The sequence below is a fragment of the Podarcis vaucheri genome, assembly GCF_965113315.1.
Source record: "Podarcis vaucheri genome assembly, chromosome: 4".
In the NCBI taxonomy this organism is placed as follows: domain Eukaryota; kingdom Metazoa; phylum Chordata; class Lepidosauria; order Squamata; family Lacertidae; genus Podarcis; species Podarcis vaucheri.
In genome coordinates, this window is record NC_138762.1 from 26,779,817 (window position 1) to 26,803,365 (window position 23,549).

The 23,549-nt window shown below is 45.9% G+C and overlaps 1 protein-coding gene across 8 annotated transcripts in view; it reads right to left on the reverse strand.

Annotated features, from left to right (window-relative positions):
• Positions 1–440: 440 nt before the first annotated feature.
• The window catches only part of SPATA13 (spermatogenesis associated 13), a 106,851-nt gene continuing 83,742 nt past the window's right edge, over positions 441–23,549 (reverse strand). For all 8 annotated transcript variants that reach the window (XM_082220243.1, XM_082220239.1, XM_082220240.1 and 5 more), the window contains 9 exons: positions 19,200–19,336; positions 18,708–18,887; positions 15,723–15,908; positions 14,911–15,090; positions 13,321–13,553; positions 10,389–10,518; positions 3,499–3,871; positions 1,224–1,298; positions 441–852 (listed from right to left, as the gene is read on the reverse strand). In XM_082220243.1, the coding sequence (XP_082076369.1) occupies positions 671–852; positions 1,224–1,298; positions 3,499–3,871; positions 10,389–10,518; positions 13,321–13,553; positions 14,911–15,090; positions 15,723–15,908; positions 18,708–18,887; positions 19,200–19,336 (1,676 nt within the window). In that variant the 3' untranslated portion in view covers positions 441–670. The remainder of the gene's footprint in view (positions 853–1,223; positions 1,299–3,498; positions 3,872–10,388; positions 10,519–13,320; positions 13,554–14,910; positions 15,091–15,722; positions 15,909–18,707; positions 18,888–19,199; positions 19,337–23,549) is intronic.

Genomic DNA, 23,549 nt, shown 5'->3' on the forward strand with positions numbered 1-23,549 from the left:
CAACAGCACGTAAAAATGCATGTTTATCTATTTATGTCACCAAGTGAACATTTTCTCCCATTTTTGCCAGGAAGATGCTAAGGCCTTGCAGGAAGTCCTACTCCTACTTGGTTAAATTAACAAGAAATAAGGACAGTGAACTAAGACAAATAGGAAGGACGGAGGCTCAGCAGTTCTTGCGGTGGCAGCTAACCTGATCCCAGAGATCCATACGCCTGCTTGGTGCTCACAGAGAAGATGGTACCTCTTTTTTCTGCCAACATGCTGTGCCAGCGGGAGGTGGCTGGATACTATCCTTCCTATTTCTAAATTTGGCCATGAATTTATTATTAAGACAGGCAAAATGACCTAAGATATTTAAACCATTCCTTTGGTGCAAGTACAATAACCCTGCACCACCGTTCAAGAGTAGCAGCAATTCTGCCCTTGCGACCAAGTGGTGGGTTTCTCATTTAGCAATGTTTATTGACACAAGTCAACCTTTGCTTCACATCAAGCCACAGCCTTCTCCACTAAACCGCCGGCAAGTCCTTCTCACTGAAGCAGAGGAAGATCAGGACTCCTTCCCTCCAGAATTCAGAGTTTTCCGGCTGGACCAACCAATTCTTTGACGGCAAGTGGCTCTTCCTTCGCCTTGTAACCTTCTATAGTCCAGGGATCTTCCAGCTGCTCATTTCTTGAATGGGGTCAGCTTGTTAAAAGTGTGCCAAAAAATAGAGGGCTTCCGTTTCGGTTCTGCCAGGGCAAAGACTTGCTGTTGTGGGATGCTAGTGGGCACGGTGATGTGACGCTGGTGGATAGGATGTAAACTCTGGTGGGGGGGCGGCATCGGGCACCCACTGTATCCGACACCTGTAGAAAGAAAGTATTGACACCAGGGGTGAGACTTTTGTGGGGGCAAAGACGGGGGTGGTGTAAAGTTTGCACAAAGACGTTTGTTTCTGCACCCAAGCTATTGCAAATGTCCACAGTCATACACACAGTCGTACACACAGGTAGATAAATGGTACATGCAAAACGCCACAGTTACAGCCAGCAGACAGCATTGCGATTCCAGGCACAGAAAGCATGGGAACTGCTGTCACCTGGAGCTATAATTGTCTGGTCCATGGGCTACCACCTTCCCCACCATGCCCAAGGACAGGCAGGACTCCTCACGAGAAGGAGAAAAGCTTCTTGTGTGAATTAGCCTTTGGTCGGGGTGGGGGTAGCGAAAGAGTCACCTTTCATCTTTCCGTGTCTTGACTTCCGTGCATTTTGCATGGCTTGTTTCTTTTGGTTTTCTGAGATCTCCATTCCTACAATGGAAAAACAAGCCATGTACTTTTAAACACGTCTCAGGTTTTTGACTGCAGGGAAAATAATTTCAGGTTAAAATGTCACACAGAAATGGCTCAGCTTAATGGTGCATTCAAAGGAGAACCTCAGCAGTACAGCACATGCTCTGCTTAAAGAAGATCCGAAGTTCAACCCCTGGCATCTCCAGGAGGGTCTGGAACAGATACCTGCCTGAAAACTGGGCGAGCCACTGGCAGTCAGCTGAGAGCCAACCTTTCTGACCTTTGGATCCCAAGATGTTGTTAAGCTACAAGTCCCATTGTCCACTGGCCATGCTGACTGAGGACAATGGGAGTTGTAATCTAACGATTATCTATGCGGCACCAGTTTGGATGTAGAACAGTAGAAGGTGGCTTTAGAGGAATTTTAGAGCCTGAGACAATACTGAGCTAGCTGGACCAATTGTCTGAGTAAGTAAAAGGTCTCTCCCATTGTTCATATGCAGAAGGTCCCAGGTTCAATTTCCAGCACCAATTTTTAACAAGAGATATGGCAGGATGGGGATTCTGGAAATCACAGTCCAGTTAGCTTAGTGTTTGTCCTGGGAAAACTGGTGGGAAATATTGTTGAAATAAAATAACCAAGCATATAGAAGGGCAAGCCTTGCTGAAGCAGAACCAGCATGGCTTCTGTAAGGGAAGGTCCTTTCTTATTACCTTATTAAGAGTTATTTAAGAGTGTTAACAAGCATAAGATAAAGGTGATCCAGCTGATACATTGTACTGGACTTTCAAAAAGCTTTGGACAAAGTGAGTTCCCTGAGACTGCAGTCAGCTTTGTAAACTGCAGGTTGGATGTGGACCTTATCCGGATAACAGAAACTGTACCTTGTAAAAGTATCTCAATTTAAAATAAAACTACTGATATCATAATTCCGTTATACAAATTTATCGTTCAACCACATTCGGAGTATTGCAGAGCTGGAAAAGGTGGTGGTAGTGGGAGTTTCTTTGGGGTGATGGTGGAGGAAGAGCAAATAATAATAATAATAATAATAATAATAATAATAATAATAATAATAATAATAATAATAAATTTATTATTTATACCCCACCCATCTGGCTGGGTCTCCCCACCCACCCTGGGCGGCTTCCGACAAAGTATTAAAATACAGTGGTCTGTTAAACATTAAAAACTTCCCTAAACAGGGCTGCCTTCAGATGTCTTCTAAAAGTCTTCTTCTCTTTGACATCTGGTGGGAGGGCGTTCCACAGGGCGGGTGCCACTACCAAGAAGGCCCTCTGCCTGGTTCCCTGTAACTTGGCTTCTCGCAGTGAGGGAACCACCAGAAGACCCTTGGCGCTGGACCTCATTGTCCTGGTAGAGCGATGGGGGTGGAGACGCTCCTTCAGATATACTGGACCAGGGCCATTTAGGGCTTTAAAGGTCAGCACCAACACTTTGAATTGTGCTCAAAAACATCCAACGTAGCATTTGGAGTCCAAGATTTCAGTTGGGAATGAGGTTTTAATCCATATTTTATTTAGCCTCCCTACTGTATGGCGACGTATCCAAACCCCACGAATGAGAGGCAGGTTAAAGGCCGTGTCATGTGCTCAAAAATCCTATACAAGGTGTGGGATTGTGAATGAGAGCTTCATGCAGAGAATGTTGTAGAAGCAGCCATGACTGTATGGGCAACTGCTACTTTTCAGCAAACCATCTATCAGTGAGGCTGAAAATGTGAGAGACTGTTGGAAAGCAACATCTATTAGTGAGGTTGTCGCCAATTCATGTGCTGCTTTGTGTTTGTGTCTACAACTTCAGAGTTTGTTAAATGGCATTGCTGGCTTGTTGAGATAACCCACCAGAACTCAAAAGCTTCTATTTTGCAGCAAATTCCATTTGGGAGGGTGGCAGTTGGTTTTGTGGGATCCACCTCTTTTGCTGAATTCACACTGTTCTGTCTAGAACCACATTATTCATTCTTGTAAAAGTTTTAATGTTGCAACTCACACTGGGACCTTATGGTGAAGGGAGAGTAAAAAATCTTGTACATCAATCAATCCATCCATCCCCACCTACCCCTCACTCCCCCAAGCCAGCTTCCCACTGCTCAGTTCCAGCGGTAACTGTTACTCAATAAACTTGCTTATACAGCTGAACAAGGGTTTCCACAAAGCACAGAAATAAGAGAAGTCAGCAGAAGACAATACTTGCCCATTTCTTTGTCTTCTTGCACTCGCCTCCTCTCATTTGCAAAGGCCTCCAGCCACCTCTTCTTGTCCCCTGGCTTTTTCCCACAAAATAGATGGACTTCTTCTGTGGCACTATTTACAATTTTGAAAGCATTTTTGACATTGATATTGAAGTCCTTTTCTCTGCCGTCCTCAATGTCCAGCACTTCAAACTCATCCATGTCCACCCGGCCCTTGTAGTACAGCATGTCTCTTCTCAAGAGATCTTTCTTACAGAACACAAGCTGGTGGTCAAAGAGAAAGAAAGTCCTTTGCTGGCTCTTGCCTTGCTTGGAGATTTTCGTCAGCTCTCCTGAGTGGATTAGTTCTGAGCTTCTGCCTAAAATGTCTTGCCCCTGAAAACGTTTGCAGCAAACAAACAAAAAGTTACAAACTCAATAAACTAAAAGCAACAAAACAATTGCTACAATTAATATTCCATAATATGTCTGGGTCACTTCAGGGAAAGCCACCTTAAAAAATGTCATCAAAAGCCACCTAGATATCAAGAGGCTACATGCTTGTCTAATTTCAGTTGGTAACTAATTCCAGGTGGCTGGAGCTTCAACACTAAAAGCCCAGTTTCTAAAGCACATCGCTGGGGTATGTGATATTTTTCAGCAGTGCTCCATCTGAGGATCACAGTTGCTGGACGGAGATATATTGGCATTTTTTGCATATGGATATCTCTGGACTCTTTGGTCACAACAGAATTAAGCATGCCTATGTTCCCTGATAACTAGTGTCAGGGAACTGACATCAGGGGAAAGGGAGTTGGTAGGGCTCCCAGAGACTGGGAGAGAGTCAGCAACCAAAGCAGGGACCAGTAGGGGGAGCGAGGGGTCTCTGGAGGAGGATCTCAGTAATGCTGAGAGAGACGCAGCAGCCCAGGCAGGAAACAGCAGGGGAGAGAAAGGGGTGAGAGACACGTCCAGCGAAAATAGCGGGGAGGTGTCAGAAGCAACTGCAGGGAGACCCATACTTCGCCGGAAACTGTCACGTCGTGAGTCCAGGAGACGCGTTTCCGTTAAGGAGCTTCTTTGCTGGAAGCGCTTCCGCAAGCAGCCACTGTCAGACTCTACTAGTGACTAGAGCAGACATGTCTGAGGAGCTCTGTCACACACAGAGGTTTGTGGGGCCGCACAAACTCTGAGGGGGCACAATTTTAAGCACAAGCAGCTAATCAACCCCTGACAGCAGTCTGACAGTCTTTGTACGCTGCCTGTGCAGGAGAAAGCCATCATGAGCGACCCAGCCGGAACCGGAGAGGCAGGGGTTGGAGCTGGTCCAAGCTTGGAAGAAAGGTATCAAGCTCTGGAGGTCCAACTTGCGCTGCAGACGGCGAGGCTCGAGGAGAGAAGGGCTCAGGATGCAGACAAAAAGGGGAGAACCACTCAGTTCCCCAGAAAGGTACCAGGATTGGTGCAGAAGTTTGGGGGGGACCCCAAGGATTACCATGCCTTTAGGACAGAGATGCAATATGCCCTGAATGTGCAGTTTGATGAGTTCCCTGATGAGGAATCGCGAGTTGCTTTCGTAATTGGGCATCTTGAGAAGGGGGCGCGGGACTGGGTTCGACCCCTGATGGCAACGCACAATGATATCCTAAAGGACACTATGAAGTTCTTTCGTGCAATGGATATCATGTTTTCCAGCGATATTGAGGAAGGGGTGGTGCGCAGACAGCTAATGGCTTGCAAGCAGGGAAGCAGATCTGTCCGTGAGTACTGGACTGAATTTACCATGCTGATTCACAGATTGGGGTGGGATTTATCGGCAGCCCCCATTCAGATGCTATTTGAAGAAGGTCTTTCTTCGGCTGTGAAAGACGAGCTGTCCCGGAGCCCCAGGGCGGTGTCTATGGATCAGCTGACCAAATCTGCGCTGACCATTGGAGCGCGCCAGGAGGCAAGAGCCTTGGAGAGGCGGGAAGGGAGAGGGGAACGTTGGAAGGAGTTACGCATTCCAGACATTCCTGAGCCAGCTTTCCCGCCGGCAGAGCCGATGGAAATCGGAACAGCCCGCGCGCGCGCAGTTTCAAAGCCCAGTGAGGGGGCGAAGAAGGAGGGAAAAGGAGCCCGGAAATGCTATCTCTGCCAACAGCCAGGCCACTTTGCCAGAGTCTGCCCCCAGAGGAAGGAATGGCAAGGGATGGTGGGAGCGGTTGAGGGGGGAGAGCAGGGAGAAACGGAGCAGGTAAAAGCCAACGCCTGGTTGCCACCGTCAGGGCACTGCAGCCAGGCCAAAGAGCAGTAAAAGTGCCCGTGCCAGAAGCTCCTCGACCTGCTCTAGTGATTGAAGTGTCGCTAGAGCTGCAAAATGGACACCCCCTAAAAATAAAGGCGCTGTTGGACTCAGGCAGCTCCTGCAATTTTATGAGCAAGGAGTTTGCTGCTGAACACCAGATACAGACTATCCCTTTAAGCAACCCCCTGCAGGTGACCACGATCGATGGCAGGGAACTGTTGGGAGGAGGAGTCAGCTTGCAGACCGTCCCAATGATAATGAGGGTGGCAAGGCACACAGAACTGATAGCGTTTAATGTGGCCACCTTGGGAGGCACTCCCATTATTTTGGGAATGAGCTGGCTAGCCCTACATGATCCGCTGGTGGGCTGGCATCAAAGAGTGGTTTCCTTCGGTTCAGCACATTGCTTAGAACACTGCAGGGGGGAAAAGGGGTCAGCAGGGGCCCAAGCCACCCTGGCAGGGACTGAAGTAATGGGGAAGGGGAAGGTGCCACCACAGTATGCTGATCTCAGCGACGTGTTCAGCGAGAAGGAAGCTGACCAACTACCCCCGCATAGGCCCTTTGATTGCCAGATCAATTTACTCCCTGGAGCACAGCTTCCTGTAGGCAAGTTGTATGCCATGTCAGACAGGGAAATGCAGGAGTTGCGAGCGTTCATTGACAAGAACCTGAAGAGAGGCTTCATCAGAGAGTCCAAGGCAGCGGGGGGTAGCCCAGTGTTTTTTGTGGATAAAAAAAACACGGACAAGCCGAGACTTGTATGTGATTTCAGGCGGTTAAATGCAGTGACAGAGCCGGCGGCTTTTCCTATGCCCAGGATTGATGATATTTTGACCAGGGTGCGGAAAGGAAAGATTTTTACAAAGCTGGACCTAAGGGGGGCGTACAACCTGATACGTATAAGGAAAGGGGATGAATGGAAGACCACCATGTTTACCCCTTTGGGGGCATTTGAATACCTCGTTATGCCTTTTGGATTACAAACAGGCTCCGCGTGTTTTCAAGCCTTCATGAACCACGTACTGGGGCCTTTGCTCTACAAGAATTGCGTGGCCTTCTTAGATGACGTGTTGGTGTATTCGGAGAATGAGGAGCAACATGTGAAAGACGTCAGAGAAGTGTTGAGCAGGCTGCAAGCCAACAGGCTGTGGGTGAAACTGGAGAAGTGTCAGTTTCATACCAAGGAGGTGGAATTCCTGGGGTACCGCTTGTCAGACAAGGGGTTGGCCATGGACCCCGGCAAGGTTCAAGCGGTGCTGGAATGGAAAACACCCAAAACCAAGAAGGATGTGCAGAGGTTCCTAGGGTTTGGAAACTTTTATCGTAAGTTCATCCGAAACTTCGCCCACCTGACGGCGCCCATCACGGACTGTCTCAGCAGTAAAAAGAAGTTTGTTTGGACGGGGGAGGCGGAGCGAGCGTTTGAGGAACTGAAAAGGGCCTTCGCCTCTGATGAACAACTTCTACATGTGGATTTACAAAAAAAGCTGAGGGTCGAAACAGACGCTTCTGACAGAGCCATAGGGGCGGTGCTTCTTCTGCAGCCGGGGAAGGAGGAGTCAGAGTGGCGACCGTGTGCCTTCTTTTCGCGAAAGCTGAACAAATCCGAGAGGAACTACACGGTGTACGACCGGGAACTTCTTGCGATTCATGAGGCCTTCCGGAGATGGAGGCACCTGCTAATTGGTGCACAACATAAGGTTCAAGTGTGCACGGACCATAAGAATCTAGAGTATTGGAGAACTGCGCGAGTGCTCAACCAACGGCAGTTGAGATGGGCCCAGGAGTTCTCCAAATTTAACTTTGAGATTTGTTACGTGCCAGGCCCAGAGAACGTTAGGGCGGACGCTCTCTCACGCAAACCTGAATATTTGGAGGGGGAGGGTGCACCCGAAGAGACCCATGTCATTCCCGAGGACCGCTGGGTGTGTGGGGCGGCATTGGTGGGGCAAAGGGAACTGGTAGAGGGAACAGTGCAGGATGAATACGCCCAGGACAAACTCAGGGGTCTCAGGAGGGAGGGAGACAAACCCGGGGGTTTTGAGGAGAGAAACGGGGCGTTGTACTACAAGGGAGCGTTATATATACCTGAAGGGGAATTGAGGGAAAAGGTACTCAAGCAACTGCACGATAGCCCCACAGCAGGGCATTTTGGGCAACACAAAACCATGTGGCTGGTTACCAGGGAATTCTGGTGGCCCAAGGTCAGGGAAGATGTGCGGGAGTATGTGAGAGGGTGTGACCAATGCCAACGAGCCAAGGGGGAGAGGCGGGCACCGGCAGGTTTATTAGAACCACTACCCACGCCGGAAAGGCCATGGGAGGCAGTGGCAATAGATTTCATGACTGATCTGCCCAGGTCCAGAGGGAAAACAGCCATCATGGTTGTGGTAGACCTGTTAACCAAGATGGCCCACTTTATAGCCTGCTCACATGCGGTCACAGCGGAAGAAACCGCTAAATTGTTTGTGGAAAATGTGTTTAGGCTGCATGGCGCCCCCTTGAGGGTGGTTTCTGACCGAGGGAAACAATTTACTTCCAGGTTCTGGAGGAAGCTCATGAGCTTATTGCATGTAGAGGTGAATTTCTCAACTGCCCGTCATCCAGAAACCAACGGGCAGGCGGAAAGAGCTAATGGTGTCCTCCAGCAATATTTGAGGTGTTATGTGAATGACAGAGAGAATGATTGGGTGGAGAAGCTGGCGTTGGCAGAATTTGCCTACAACAATGCAGAGAACGTGTCCACGGGGATGAGCCCCTTTTTGGCTAATCACGGGTGTCATCCCCGAGCCTTCCCAGGGGGGGAAGGGGAGAACTGGAGCGTTCCAGCCGCAGAACAGTTCGTTGAAGAAATGGAAGCGATCCATCGCCAGCTCCAACTTAATTTAAACAGGGCGAAGGAGGAATATAAGAGGCAGGCAGACAAAACCAGAAGGGAAGGGGAAAGCATTAGGGTGGGGGACCAGGTGTGGCTGTCCACCCAAGGGTTACCATTCAAAGGAGGTTGTAAGAAGTTAAGACCCAAGAGGCTGGGCCCATTTGAAGTCACGCAGCAGGTCAACCCAGTGGCTTTCAGACTCCGGTTACCGAACCACATGAAGCTGCACCCAGTGTTCCACAGGTCGTTGCTGTCACCGTATAAAGGGGACAGAGAAGGGAGGGTCAATAGGGGACCAGCTATGGAGGAAAAAGAACACAGCTACCATGTAGCGGAGATTCTCGATTCCAGGTGGAAGGGAGATCAAGTAGAGTATTTGGTAATGTGGGAAGGGGAGCCGGAGTCGGAAAACACCTGGGTCAGGGCAGAGGATGTAGATGACGAGGTTTTGATAGAAACTTTTCATCAGAGATTCCCTCGTAAACCTCAGCCAGTGGCGAGGTTCCGGAGGGAATACTTCGCCACCACCGACGAAGAAGAAGAGTTGGAGGGGTTCTCTGATTCCGAGGCGGAGGAGGATTCAGCGAGCCGGAACGAAGACCGATGGAGGGAAATGTTGGAGACGTCTGAAGATGAAGAGGATTCTTTTCGGGGTTTCAGCTCCTCACCGCCCAGAGGAGAGAGTAGGGGCGGGGGGGAAGGGGGCCCTGGAGGGGAGGTGGATGTCAGGGAACTGACATCAGGGGAAAGGGAGTTGGTAGGGCTCCCAGAGACTGGGAGAGAGTCAGCAACCAAAGCAGGGACCAGTAGGGGGAGCGAGGGGTCTCTGGAGGAGGATCTCAGTAATGCTGAGAGAGACGCAGCAGCCCAGGCAGGAAACAGCAGGGGAGAGAAAGGGGTGAGAGACACGTCCAGCGAAAATAGCGGGGAGGTGTCAGAAGCAACTGCAGGGAGACCCATACTTCGCCGGAAACTGTCACGTCGTGAGTCCAGGAGACGCGTTTCCGTTAAGGAGCTTCTTTGCTGGAAGCGCTTCCGCAAGCAGCCACTGTCAGACTCTACTAGTGACTAGAGCAGACATGTCTGAGGAGCTCTGTCACACACAGAGGTTTGTGGGGCCGCACAAACTCTGAGGGGGCACAATTTTAAGCACAAGCAGCTAATCAACCCCTGACAACTAGGTTTAAGCAAACTCAGTTCCAGGTTGGGTGGGGCTGTCTTACTCATGTCTTCTCAGTTTCATGCATAGGATTCAATGACTACAAAATAATTGACACCTAAAATTATGGAGCAAAGTATTTTCAGTAGTTGCCCCATTGATGTAGAATTGCCCTCTCCCTGGAGACTAGTTTGGCCTCATCAATTGCTCTCTTTTGAAGAAATGGTATAGAAAAACTTTTCTATACCATTGGGCATTTTTGAGTGTGACAGTTCTGTTCACTGAGATGCTGCTTTGAGAATCCATAAGCTGCTGTTTGTGATTCGTTTTAGTGTGTTGATTGACCAGCTGGGTTTATCCGTTATACTTTTTGTTCCTATTAGTTCCGTTTTGTGCCGTAAACCACTTTTTGACCAATTGTTAAAGAAACAAGCATAAAAAAATCCGACATTATCTGGTGGGTAATAGGTTAGCCACCCCGTCTGTCTTAAGTCCCATTGATTATAATGCTTGTATTCTAATCCCAAGACTGGATCTAACTGTCTGCGACTTTTGAGATGAAAACCTCCTGGAAGTGCACCCTTACCTCCCAGTTGACAATGGACACTTGCCAGCGGGCCATCTTGTCTATGCTTTCTAGCCTTCGCTTGCGTTCATTGATCAGACAGGCTACGTTCTTCATGGCTTCATATGCTGCCTTTATATCATTATAGTCGCTGCAAAATGAAGGCAGGCATGGGTCAGTCATTTTATCCTCTTTGAACTCGGCTTGTGAGAGCCATGCAGCTAGACACCAGCAGAAACGAGAGCGCCAGGCCACAAGGGTTTGGGTACGATTCAGAAAAGCAGCACTCATGTCATGATACAGTGAGCATTAAGGTGCATGGAATTCAAGCCCGGTATAAATAGCATCATTCTACTTCTGACTTTTCCCAACCACAGTACAGGCTTATGCTGGCATGGTGCTTAAGCGTAGCTATGCTAACCAAGGTTTGCTGATAAACCAGGATTTCAAATGCCATGTGTGCCCTCGCTCTATTTCTCTAAGTGTTAAGAGGATAAAAACATCTGTTAACCTTTGGGCTTGAGCATACCCCTCCTCTGAGTTAATAATGCAATCATTACCCTAGGTTTAAGCTTTGTGTGATATAAAGGTTGAAGCCATAAGAAACTGTCTGAAAACATTTCTGTAAATGAAAGTTTACACACACACAGAGAGAGAGAGAGAGAGAGAGAGAGAGAGAGAGAGAGAGAAGCATGTGGGGAATGGTAGGGGGGTGACAAGCAGGAGCGGGGTATACTTTGGTTAATAGGAACTGTAGTCCAAAACATTGGAAGGGCACCAGGCTGGCGAAAGCTTGTGTGTGTGTGTATATATATATATATATATATATATATATATATATATACACACTGTATATATTCAGAGAGTATGCCAATGAACCACTCCATTAGAGAGAGAGAGACCTGGCCTATTTTCTTCATGATGCTAGGATCACCCTTTTCATGGAGATTTCTAAGACATTAATGAATAAATACTGGAGAAGCAGAAGGAGGAGAAAGTTGAGGACGGAAGCAGACAACAAAGGAGTTCCCACCCCCACAACAGCTGAATCAGGAGCAGGCTGGGAGGAAAAATAGAGCTAATGAAAGGGATTACTTTACTGAAAGAGAGTGTGGCATCAGCAGTGTTACTTCCTGGACTGATTGCACATAAACCAAAACTTTATGGGATCACATGCTTAATTGCCTCAGTGTCCAGACCCCTGCACATTAATTTTAGGTTTCAGAGCAGGTTTTTGCTGACCATCTCCCCTTGCTGGCCACCACACATCGACATCAATTGTGTGATACACATTCTTACAGCTGAGGCAGTGCAGCCCTCTCACTGGACTTTTATCATATCTGCATGTACAGAGGGTATCATTAGTTTGAAAGTGCTAAAAGCAGTTATTGCTGTCATGTTGGGTTTCCATATGCAGACAGACAGAGATGCAGAATCTCTCAAGGACACAATCAGCCTCCTGGGATCCTGGGAGAGGGCTGTACCACCTCAGCAAATGTCGTCCTGCACTTACATTTTAGTTACACCCACACCCAGTGCACAGATGGGAAAACCACAACATGACCATTACAATCATTGTCTGTAAGCCCAGACAACAGCCTACAGACAATGAACAGCTTGCATTTCCCCCTGATTTGTTTCAGAAAGCTAATATGTGCCCGGTGAGATTATTATTTGGACATCTAGTGCAGTGTTGTCTACTCTGATTGGCAGCCCCACTGAGCTACTGTCACCCCATATATGTAGTGCCTGCCCTTTTAAACTCACAACAACCCTGTAAGTTTTTACAGGGTTCAGCTGTCCTCATATTATCCAGGCTCACAGAAGCACTTTTATTGTGAAAATGTTAAACTAAAAGCACACAAAAATCCTGCCCAAGACAGTGACGAATAAACCCTACCCTAAAGGAAATGCATGCAGATACTGGCCATAAATATATAACTGAAGGCTATAATTAACTACATTTAATCTTATCCCCTTGCAATTCTGTAAAATCATGTTCCTCTTTATTTGACTACTTATATAATCTTCTACACTAAGAATAGGGGAACTTGTACTAGACATACAGGGCAAAAAACATATCCTAACCGATAAGGTTATGAGTCATAAACTACTTAAAACAGAAAACTTGCACTTAAAAATAGCCAATCCCATTGACTTCATGTGGGCTAAGAAAAACTGAAGTGATTTGTGGCTGAAGGATGCTGTGTCAGGGAATTATGTTGAATAAAGTAGACATGGCCAGTTAATATGCTGAAGCTACTCATCAACACAATTTAACCACTTCTGTCCACTCGTCAAGTGCAGAAGCAGTATTGGTCTTCTTCCAATGTCACTGATAGCTCATATTTGAAAAGGATATACAAATCTGAGCTAACGTTTGTGGAAATAGAGTAACAGAACTGGAAGGAACCTCAAAATTCATCTGTTTAGTCCAAGGAAATACAACTACTACATTACTAAAGGTAGCAATAAAGTAGCTTAAAAACATCTAATTAAGGACAGTCCACCACCTAGCAAGGCGGTCTGTTCTACTCTTGGAACAACTTGTGTTGCCAGAACTAGTTCTTCCATAGTTTAGCCTAAAGCAGGGACCACCAATGTGGTACACCTTCCAGATGTTGTAGGCTACAACTCTCATCATCCTTGACTACTGGATATGCTGCCTGGGGCTGATGGACGTTGTAGTCCACAACATCTAGAGGACACCTCATTTGCTACCCCTGATCTAAACCCTTCTTAAAATTTCAGCCCATTGGTTTTGGTTCTCCTCTCTGGAGCAAAAACAACCACCTCAAAATTAGTTCACCATCTATGTGAAAGCCTTTTAATCATCTCTTTTCCAGGCTAAAGAGAATGAACTAAGCAGAATGAGAGGGCGGTAGTTGCTGTAGGTTAGTTTGGAAGTGAGTTTGGGGAGGTCCCCTTGGCAAAAACATAATGTTCGCCTTACCTATGTTCCTGAGTGGTGTACTTGAGTAATTCTGCAAGCTGCAGGGGATATTTACAGATTTTCTGAACAGGCGTGAGAAGGAAACCATCAATGGCGATGTCAATCATTTGCTGAAGCAGGCGACAAGCCTCAAAGAAGTGGCGGTACTTGCCCTGCTTCATCAGGTTAGACATCTCAATGCAGGCACTGGGATGATTGTTGCAGTACTCAGAGTAGATAGCAAAGCCTTCTTGCTGAAATGGGGTGGGGGAGAGAATAAAAGCCAAACTGTGGTTAAAATATCAAGGAAATGATTGGCACACCCACTCCTGTAGCCATCCCCTTTTCCAATTGCTCCCTTCCATATGCCTTGAAACTGCTCAGAGTTGCTTGCCTTAAGTGCTGAATTTAAACAGCTGCAAATGCAAACCTTATTTCCAAGAAACAATTGGGAGCCCATGTCTTAGGAGGGCACTCCCAGTTGTTCCTTTGCAACATAATTTACATTCGGTGCTGTTCAAAAACAGCACCAAAAGCAAGCCCAGATGCAACTGATGTCACATGACAGCAGGTGATTGACAGGCGAGTGGACTCGGTCACTTGTCAAGAGTGGCCTGCAGAAGGGTAGCCGCTTTTTGATCCAGCCTGCCAGACAAAAGTGGTTCCACACGCCTGACCTAAACCATCACAAAGATTTCTCAGTGAATGTAGGAACAAGACTGGGCCCATTCTCATGGTCTGTAGGACAGACTCAGTGGCAGATTTCTCAGATTTCTGCAGCAACAGTGTCTCCCAAATATGCCACAGAGTGCACCTGCATACCACTGCTTCACACTACTCGTTTCCCAATGCCATCAGGCATCTGGGGTGGTTCATATGAGAATGTGGGAGTGGGGTGGAATAAAAAAAATGGCCAGATCCCAAAAGGAGCTGAGAATTTAACATATTTCCATATCACTTATTTGAGGTGATAGGAGGCTGAAAGCTTCATCCGTTTGGTGTTCTCATCCATTTTCCAATCACATTTTCCAATTCCTCTGTAAAGATCTTACATAGGAACGAAAACTAAGTCTGAGACTTATCATAGCTGTTCCAGAAAGAACTATCATGTGTGATGTTGACATCTGTGACAGTATACCGATATGTGAAGGAATCAACAACACCTATTTGGATGGTGGTATTGTAAAACTGAGGGTCTGCCTTATGGTAGAGGCAGGGAATCTCTCTATCTCTTTGCTATGAAGGGCAACTGAACAATGAGAGAAGTGAATGGAAGGTGATGCTGCAGCTGATGGAGAGTTGATACAGGGTCAGTGGTGGGCATTACCAAAGCATAAAGGGGATGGAGTTTGCAGCACTGCAGGTTTGGAGAATATGTTCTCTCACACTCTTATGCTATCCTATCTCTCCTCCCACCCCACCCCACACACCCCATAATCTGTATGTATAATTGGGCTAAGGGTGCATGCAATCTATGGGCCTTAAAGGATCAGCCTAGCATTTAATTCTGTAGTGTTATCACACTGTTAGCTGCCCTGGCTCACATGACTGCATTTCTGGCATAACATTCATTAGCTAATCAACTTAATGCAACAGAATTACCCAACTTACATGCTGAAGAAAGCAGGATCCTATTTCACTCAAATGGGGCTCTTCTTTGTTGTATTGCCTCTCTAGATCCTTCAAGAACTTTCTTTGGAATTTGTAAATGTCTTCAATATTTCCAAATATGGTGCTCAGCTGGGCCCCAGTGAACATTCCTGTATGTTTCCGACACTGCCGAATGTACCCCTGGAAATGACAGAGCAGGATTCTTTGGTTTGTCAAAGATGAAGAGATTGGAAATAAAATGTTGCCTCAAATAATCAAGCTTGGTAGTCAACAAAGGAAAGTTTCATCTTAAGACTTCCTTGTCTCTCCCTTGCAACCCTTACTCAAGAGGAGCAATAACCATACAAGTTTTCCCAAACCCAAGCTGCATGGTCTGAATTCCAGTACAAAATAGAACCAATCTGACTGTAAGACCAGAGCACCCACTCACAGAGAAATCCTATTTATAAGCCATCATTTTGCCATTCAACCAAAGCAAATAAGTGCCCCAAGAAAGCAGCTAAACAGTTAACAACACTCAGCTGCCAGGGAGCTACACAAAATTTCCCAGGCCAAGAAAGTGAAGTACTGCAGCAACCCAAAAAATGCAGCATATGCCCACCTTAAGTTTTCTGAAGGCAAAGTTCGGCACCATAGCCCCTTTGCAGAAAGGGTTAGGAAAGTTCCCTGCCTGAATCCCTGGATATCCACTGCTAGTCAGAACAGACAATACTGAGCTAGATGGACCAGGAGCCTAGCATCCTATGGTCCCCAATAAACACAGCTGTTTCCTCCCCTGCAAAGCAACTCCTCTCCAGCATTTTGCAGCTTACTTCACAGATGTCCTTGAGATGTTTGATATAGATCCGCTCCGTGTTCATTATTTCCTGAATCACGTTTGTTCTCATCTGATCCTTGTTTTCAGCAATTTTTTGGCGGTGCTTCACAGGGTCTGCATTGGGTTCTTCGTCTTGGAGGCCGCCACCGTTTTCTGCAAGTTCTTCCTGGTTGACCCGCAGCTGGAAACATAAGAAAGGAGAAAGCAACTGAGTTGAGGAAGCGCAGCTGAGTTGAAGAGCCCTCCAGAAGGTTGTGGGACCTCCAGAACAGATGAGGTGGAGCGGGGTGGGCACCAAGCCCGCCTGGGACAACCCTGGAGATAATCCTTTGTGCCTATGCTACCTAGTATGGCTCAAAGCTCCATACAGTTGGAGAGGGGCCACAGTTCAGTGGTAGAGTCCATGAAGAAGGTCCCAGGCAAGCTCCCTGGCATTCTGCTTTTAAAAAGCGAGCAGGTGATGAAAAGTATTCCTGAGATCCTGGAGAGCAACTATTGCCTCTCAGGTGAGACAATATCAGACTAGATGGGCAAATAATCTGATTTGGCAGCCTCCTATATATTCTGCAGAAAAGCCCCACTGAAATTAACTGGGATTTCTCAGCATTTAGCTTACCCATATTATGTAGTCAAGCGAGTCCTAAGAACCAACTTAGAAGAGAGTCTTATGCAACACAGATTAACTTGGCGAGGTACCGTTTACAAGCCTGGATCTGCTCAGCTTGGTGTAGTTATTATTACAGTGAACAGGGTGCCCTGAGAATAATTTCATCATTTAAACCAGTGGCGGAAATGAGGCCCTCCAGATGTTCCTGGACTATAACTCCCGTCAGTTCCTGATCCTTGGCCATGCTGGCTGGGGATGACGGGAGTTGGAATCCTACCACATCTGGAGGGCCACATGTTCCCCCTCCCTGACGTAAGCTCTGGGCAAGGAAGTCCTTTCTTTTATGTGCAGCACACTCCTCACAGGAAATGCATCAGATTGGACTTTCTCCAATGTAATAGGAGGAAAAATAGGTAGAGGTTTTAAATCACTGCCATCTAAAAACAAGATTGTGTGAAAATGGGCAATATCAAACAAATGATCCAAAGAGCGGTTTCCAATTAATATCAACCTATCATTTATAGAAAACCTTTTCAACCTTTGTACCGACTCTGTTGGTCTTTACAATAGGCTTTTTAAAGTGATAAATTATTTATGCCTTAAGTTAAAAAAGAAATAGCCCCAAGGATAGGAAGCGTGGAATGCTGAGTGGCTGCGTATTGAGCTGGCAGAGAAGAAACTGTGCTGCTTGTTTCAAAAAATTGCTGTGGGGGAAGACAGGAGTTGGTTTTGGCCTTTGTCTGACTGAAAACATGGTTAACTCTTACTGCGGTTGTTATAAGAAGAGTGTGATGTACTCAGGGGACCTCGGGATTGCAGTGTGTGCAAACATGTGACACTTTGTGGATTTGAACCGCATAGTTGTTAATGCAGGGAGACTGGTGTCTGTTTCTCACACTGGCAAAAATTGGGCAATTCAGTAAAGGTTTTTTACAGGCCGCATGGAGGAAGGGCGATACCAGTCTGAAACTACTGACTCATGACCCTTTCTTCTTCTTTTACCCATTTATATCATTACAGAAACAGAAGTATGATGCCGACTCTCACATCTCAATGCCAGACATGAAGCCTGATCCCATGCTGCCTTCTGGGGATTTGGAGCACGGTGTCATCAATATGTGGATAACACTCAGCTCCCTCTCTCGCTCCAGTTCATGTGAATCAGGAGAGGCAGTTCAGGTGCTGAACGAGGGTCTGGAGGCAGCAATGGGCAGGATGAAGACCAATGAACAAATCTAAATCCCGACAAGACAGAGGTCCAGTGGGTCAATGGTGCTAGATTCAGGAACTGGGACTTTGGGCCTGTTCTAGACAGGGTAACACTTCCCTTGAGAGAGCAAGTACATAGCTTAGGAGTAATCCTTAATTCTATGCTGTTTCTAGAGGCTCAGGTGGCCTTACTTTTAACTGAAACTGAATATGTATGTTGCATTTCATTGTAGCAAAGAACGCATGACCTGAAAAGTGGAATATAAATCTCTTCTTAAAACAGGAATCAGATTCCTATATTCTTATAATCGCTTTTAAGGACAGAGAAATAAAATGCTCTATGTGGATTTCTTCCTCCAGCTTTTGCTGGATTCACTGAGTTGATTCCTTCTCCTCCACAAAATACTTGGTTGTGGGTACAAACAACAATGGCAACTAAAGGATAGGTAAAGGTAAAGGGACCCCTGACCATTAGGTCCAGTCGTGGACGACTCTGGGGTTGTGGCGCTCATCTCGCTTTATTGGCCGAGGGAGCCGTAGTACAGCTTCCAGGTCATGTGGCCAGCATGACTAAGCCGCTTCTGGCAAACCAGAGCAGCACACGGAAACGCTGTTTACCTTCCCGCCAGAGCAGTACCTATTTATCTACTTTATCTACTTGCACTACTTGAAGTGCTTTTGAACTGCTAGGTTGGCAGGAGCAGGGACTGAGCAACGGGAGCTCACCCCGTAGAGGAGATTTGAACCGCCGACCTTCTGATCGACAAGTCCTAGGCTCTTTGGTTTAACCCAGAGGGCCACCCGCGTCCCTAAACTAAAGGATAGCCTACTGTAAAAAATGAGCCCTTCAGATAATGCATCTGCTGGGTCCCCCTGTAGTCACAGTGCGATTTGTATAGCAAAAGCAATGACTGTAACCTGCAAGAAAAAGGAAGGAGAGGAGGAGGACATTCTGGACAGCAGTGATTCTAACAGTTTGACGTAGATGAAGTTGGAAAATTAGGACTGAAAATAATCACTGCAATCTACGTGTTGCAGTGGGAAAGGAAGTACTAGTAAACTTGAGCAATGCACCAGCCGCCCAAGACCACAATATTGCGTAAAGAGGTGGTTCAGTAGTTTCCGGAAGAAGAATAAAATAACGTGAGTTCTTGCTTTACTCACCCTGACGAAGCTTGCCGGAAACCAGGCTTCCTTCTCCTCATTTCTGCCCCACCACCAATCCTTGTTGGAAGCTTCAAGGACTTGGATGACGTCCCCGGCTTTGAAGGCCAATTCCTGGTCGTCCATGGTCACGTGATCCCAGAGTGCCTCTGCATAGACCATGCTCCCATCGCTTATCAGCTGAAACAGAAACGTTTTGTGAAGGGCAAGGTTTCTGTAGGGATGGCCAAAGACAAATGCTTTCAGTAACTATGTGTAGATGCAAGCAACACCTGCAGCAACAGAGATATCAAGCCACTTTTCTGAAGCTTCTAGGTATTATCCATGGAGATGGTTGCTTTTCAAAATGGTGAAAGATAAACAGTTTGTAATTTGGAAGTTCTCCAAAAAGAAGAGGAGATTATGGGCCCACAGATCTGATTCTTTGTCCAAGAAACTCAAACAGTGGATCTTCGGGGAAAAATCATGCACCAAAGTATTCGCCTCATTTACCTCGTTAATGGCTAGCTGCTCCCCTCCGGGCTGCAAGTACCTAGGGCTGGCTTGGCAGAGGTCCTCATAGCTGTAATCCTCCTCGCTACCATTATCATCCACTAAGGCAGAAGATTCAGTGCCTCCATCAGTAGCACCTGGCAGGGACAGTGAAATATTGATAAATTATGTACAGTCAAAGCTCATCTCTGTGACTTTTTAAATTAAAAAAATCCTGCTAATAAAAAGACATGGAGCCTGATTTACAACTTCTCACATCCACTTAAATAAACCATAAAGTATCTGTCGGAAGGGAAATGTTAGAGCAGAGAAAAATCTGAACATACGGTAAGAGAAAATCTACATATTATACAGAGCCAGTGAGGCTTGCAGTTGAAAGTCTGGAGTGCTCCATGTTTAGTGTTTCAGCAAGCCATGCCTTCTGTCATGATACTCCATTCCATTCCATCCCACTCCACTCCATTCCACTTCCCTGTCTATTTTCTAGTCCTCTCGCCAAACAGCTGGTCAACATCCCATGGCTACTGGGCATACTTAGTCCTCATTGTGCTGTTTCTGAAGTCCTTTCCCCCTGACTTAGGGTCATGTTCTCCCCCACCAACCTAAATATTTTTGTACTTCTGCACACCTTGGGTAGCCTGCTAATACCTCTCTCTTTGTGTGTGGATGGTGCTATTTTACCTATCTACACTTGGATAATGAGTTCTATGTTACTATGTAGGACAAGCTGGTGGAATTGCCCCTACCTAAAGTGTGGTACAGTCCAGAATTTTACCTGCTCTGTCTACCATGTCATTTTTGTACCACTCAGAAATGGCAACTGGGCATGAATTGTATCATGCAGACTGACAAATAAAAAGCCCACCATTTTTTCCCTCCTAAACAGAAGTGGGTCTCTGTTTAATTTGTGTATTTAAAGCTTTTGTGGATGACTTTTTTACCCAACACAGCATGGAACATTTAGAATGGGTGAAAACCATTACAGCCTATGTTTTATCAAATGCAATGTCTGACATCAAATGTAACTGACCTGTAGATAGGACTCTGAAAACAAAGTTGTTATATTTACCTTTGTTATCCATGAAAACCATTCAAGAAAAACAATTAAATATATATGTATGCTACCTAAAAGCCAACTACAGCTAAAACAATCCATTATTAAAAGCAGCCATGGCATTATATGAAGAAGCCGACACTAATGAAACCTCAAAACTAACACCCTTCCAGGGTAATTACTGACAGACACCTGCCCATGCAGGAAGTTGGGAAGATAATATGCTTCGAACCAGACCACTGCCATAGTGCTGTGGTAGAGAAGGTAGAACTTGTTTATTTTCATTTATTATTATATTTATATCCCACTTCTCCTCCAAGGAGCTTAAGGTGGTGATAACTTGGTTCTCCCCGTTCCTATTTTTTCCTCACAACAACATTGTGATGTAGCTTAGGCTGAGAGACTTATAACTGCTCAAGGTCAACCCTGAGCTCTGTGGCTAAATGGGGAATTAAACCCTGTCCTCCCAGGTCCTAGTTCAACACTCTAACCACTACACCACACTTGCTTTTGCAGGAACCAACAGAGCTGCACAGAGGTGAAAGCACTGTAAAGGCTTCCAGCTGGGAAAGGGTGGTGGTTAACCCAAATGTAGAAATACATAGACGTACCAAGCAGAGATATGGATATGGGTGACTGCAAGTAGCTTAGAGAACTCTTACTCTTTTCCTCAAGGGATGGAGGAATGTGACTTTTAAAATCACATTATCATACTACAGTGGAATCTCGGGTTGCAGACGTAATCCGTGATGGAGGCACGTCCACAACCCGCAGCGTTCGTAACCTGCAGCACCATGTCTGCACGCGTGTGTGATGCGATTTGACGCTTCTGCGCATGCACAAAGTGCGATTTAGTGCTTCTGCACATGCGCAAGTGGCGAAACCCTGAGGTAACCCGGTACTTCCGGGTTTCCTGTGGTCCACAACCTGAAAACACGTAACCCAAAGAGTTTGTAACCCGAGGTACCACTGTATATAGGATTTTGGTAATCCCAATAAGAAGAGTTCTTGCCTTCTACTAGCATGCAATTGTGCAAATCCTAACAGACAATTGTGTAATGACTGAGTACAATCTGACTTGCTAGATCATGGATGGACACAACCTGTAGCACAGGTACCAGAAGAAGCACAGGTAGCTGGACTTCAAGGAAAGCTAAGGCCAGGAGCAGAGGGCCTGAGAGCCAGGCCTGTATACCTGCCTTGCTATAACTATATGGTTGCTGGCTCTCAGACTCAATAGTAAGAACAACCTTTACCAAGCAGTGTTCTCCATATGCTTGGACTACAACCTCCACTGTCCCTGACCACTGGCTGTTCTGGGGCTAATGGGAGTTGTAGTCCACAACATCTGGAGGTTGGCAAAGGCTGGTGTAGAGGCAAAACCACACCAAACCAAAGAAGAGCTTAGTACTGACTATGTTAGAGTGGCAGTTATATGGGTATGCCAAAAAGTTGGCCACTAGGTTCTCATGATGACACAGCATTAGAAAAAAGGGTGTTCTATGCACCCATATTGTCCATGTCCTGGTTTTAGAACTTGAAAAATTCAAGCTTTGCCTTTTTTTTTAAGGGAGACCTAATTTTCCAACTTAAACAGTGAGCTGATTTACCTTCTAGACCTCATTGCTTATGAAGGCAAGTCTGCTATTCTGATCAACACTATTTCTTAATTTCAAACTTTATTTAAAATGCACTATCTAAATCTCCAACTATATCATAACAGGATTGCTAAATTTCCCTTTTAGGAAATATTCCCAAAATACAGTATTGCAAACATAAATGAAAGTTGAACAACTTATACAAGAATGCCCATTTTTACAATGCAGGAACACTGGAAAACAACTCTCATAAATATCTGTAAAGAACACACAGCCTAAGGCTGCATTTGGAAAGCTTCATCCCCCCCACTCTTTCTTTTTTAAAGCCATGGTAAATTGTGAAGACTTATATGCAGATATTTTAAAAGGAAGCACCTATTAAAAACAACCAACGGGGAGTTGAGTCTTCCTTTGCAATATGTAAGCTTGGATTCTGTATAGCTAGTTTTTCATCTCTTGTTCTTTGTAGCCATTTCTCTATTGTTTACTGCCTGGAGTAAGCAATGCAGACATGAATGAGCAATTCTTATCTCTCTAATGGAATGTCAGAAATCCAAAAGTCGATGTAGTACTTAATCTTATTCTTCCTGTGCTGGTCCAACTGCTAGTCTTGCTAGTATAAGCATTATTTTAAAACCAAGTCAAGCCCCATGATTATAACAGTTTAAAACATAAAATGCCATAGGAAATAAATGGAGCTTATCTCCTACTCAAACATACCTATCTGAAGGCTTTCCAGGCTCCAAAACCGGGCCATTTCCCCTCTGGCTACCATCCTGCCATCCAAAAAAAAAAGACCATACACAATGCACAGCTTGGTTTTTAATATGTAAGGCTTAGTCCTTAAAAAAAAAAATCACGGAGGACCAGGGAGAGGCTGCAATCGACTGAAAATGCAGAAACAGCTTATTCATCGCTTTGAGCTTCTGTTTCTGCAGTTCAGGACAGAGAGCTACTTGGAAACTGACAGCTCACTCCCTGTTCAGTGTAGCTGTGAGTTTGTTGGCATCATGGGGTACCCTTAGGGAGGAAGTTATAAAAAAGAAACACCTGCCCCAGCGGACACACAGCTCTCATGCACATACTGCATGCACAGCCAGCTCAGGACTTAAGTGCCTATAGTGCAGATTTATTCTTGTTATTCTCAATTAGGCTTCTGCTGTGCATTCAAATATATCCCTCCTGCTGTTTCGTTTGTTTTTTAAACTCCAAGCTTCCTTTGCAAATTGTTGGAGTCTTCTCCCCCCCCCCCAAACATGTAAAAATAAATAAAATAAAATGCATTACTTGGTGCAAATCGTGCAGCCAGAACATTATGGCAGAATGTAAATGGCAAATGCTAAATTCGCAGGTATTCCCTGTAGGTGGTTATATGGCACTGTGCTTATTCTGTTTGCATGCTCTCTCTCAAGACTGGCCATCAAGAACCAGGCTCCCTTTCCTCTTGCTTCCTTGGGATGCCTGACAAGTGCTGTGGGTCAAGGGTGTCATCAAATCTGCAGTGCCAGCCGGCCTGAATACTATCAGCTGACCCCACAGGCCAAACCCTCTCCAGTTTTTAAGGCCTTTCCTCTGAGCTTTGTTCTCAACAATTTTCTGCTTACTCTCCTGCTCCCTTTTCTGATCTACTGTTTGAATATTTGAGGTTGGTTCCTCATATCACGGCCTAAGTACAGCAGCTAGAAATGTACCAGGGAG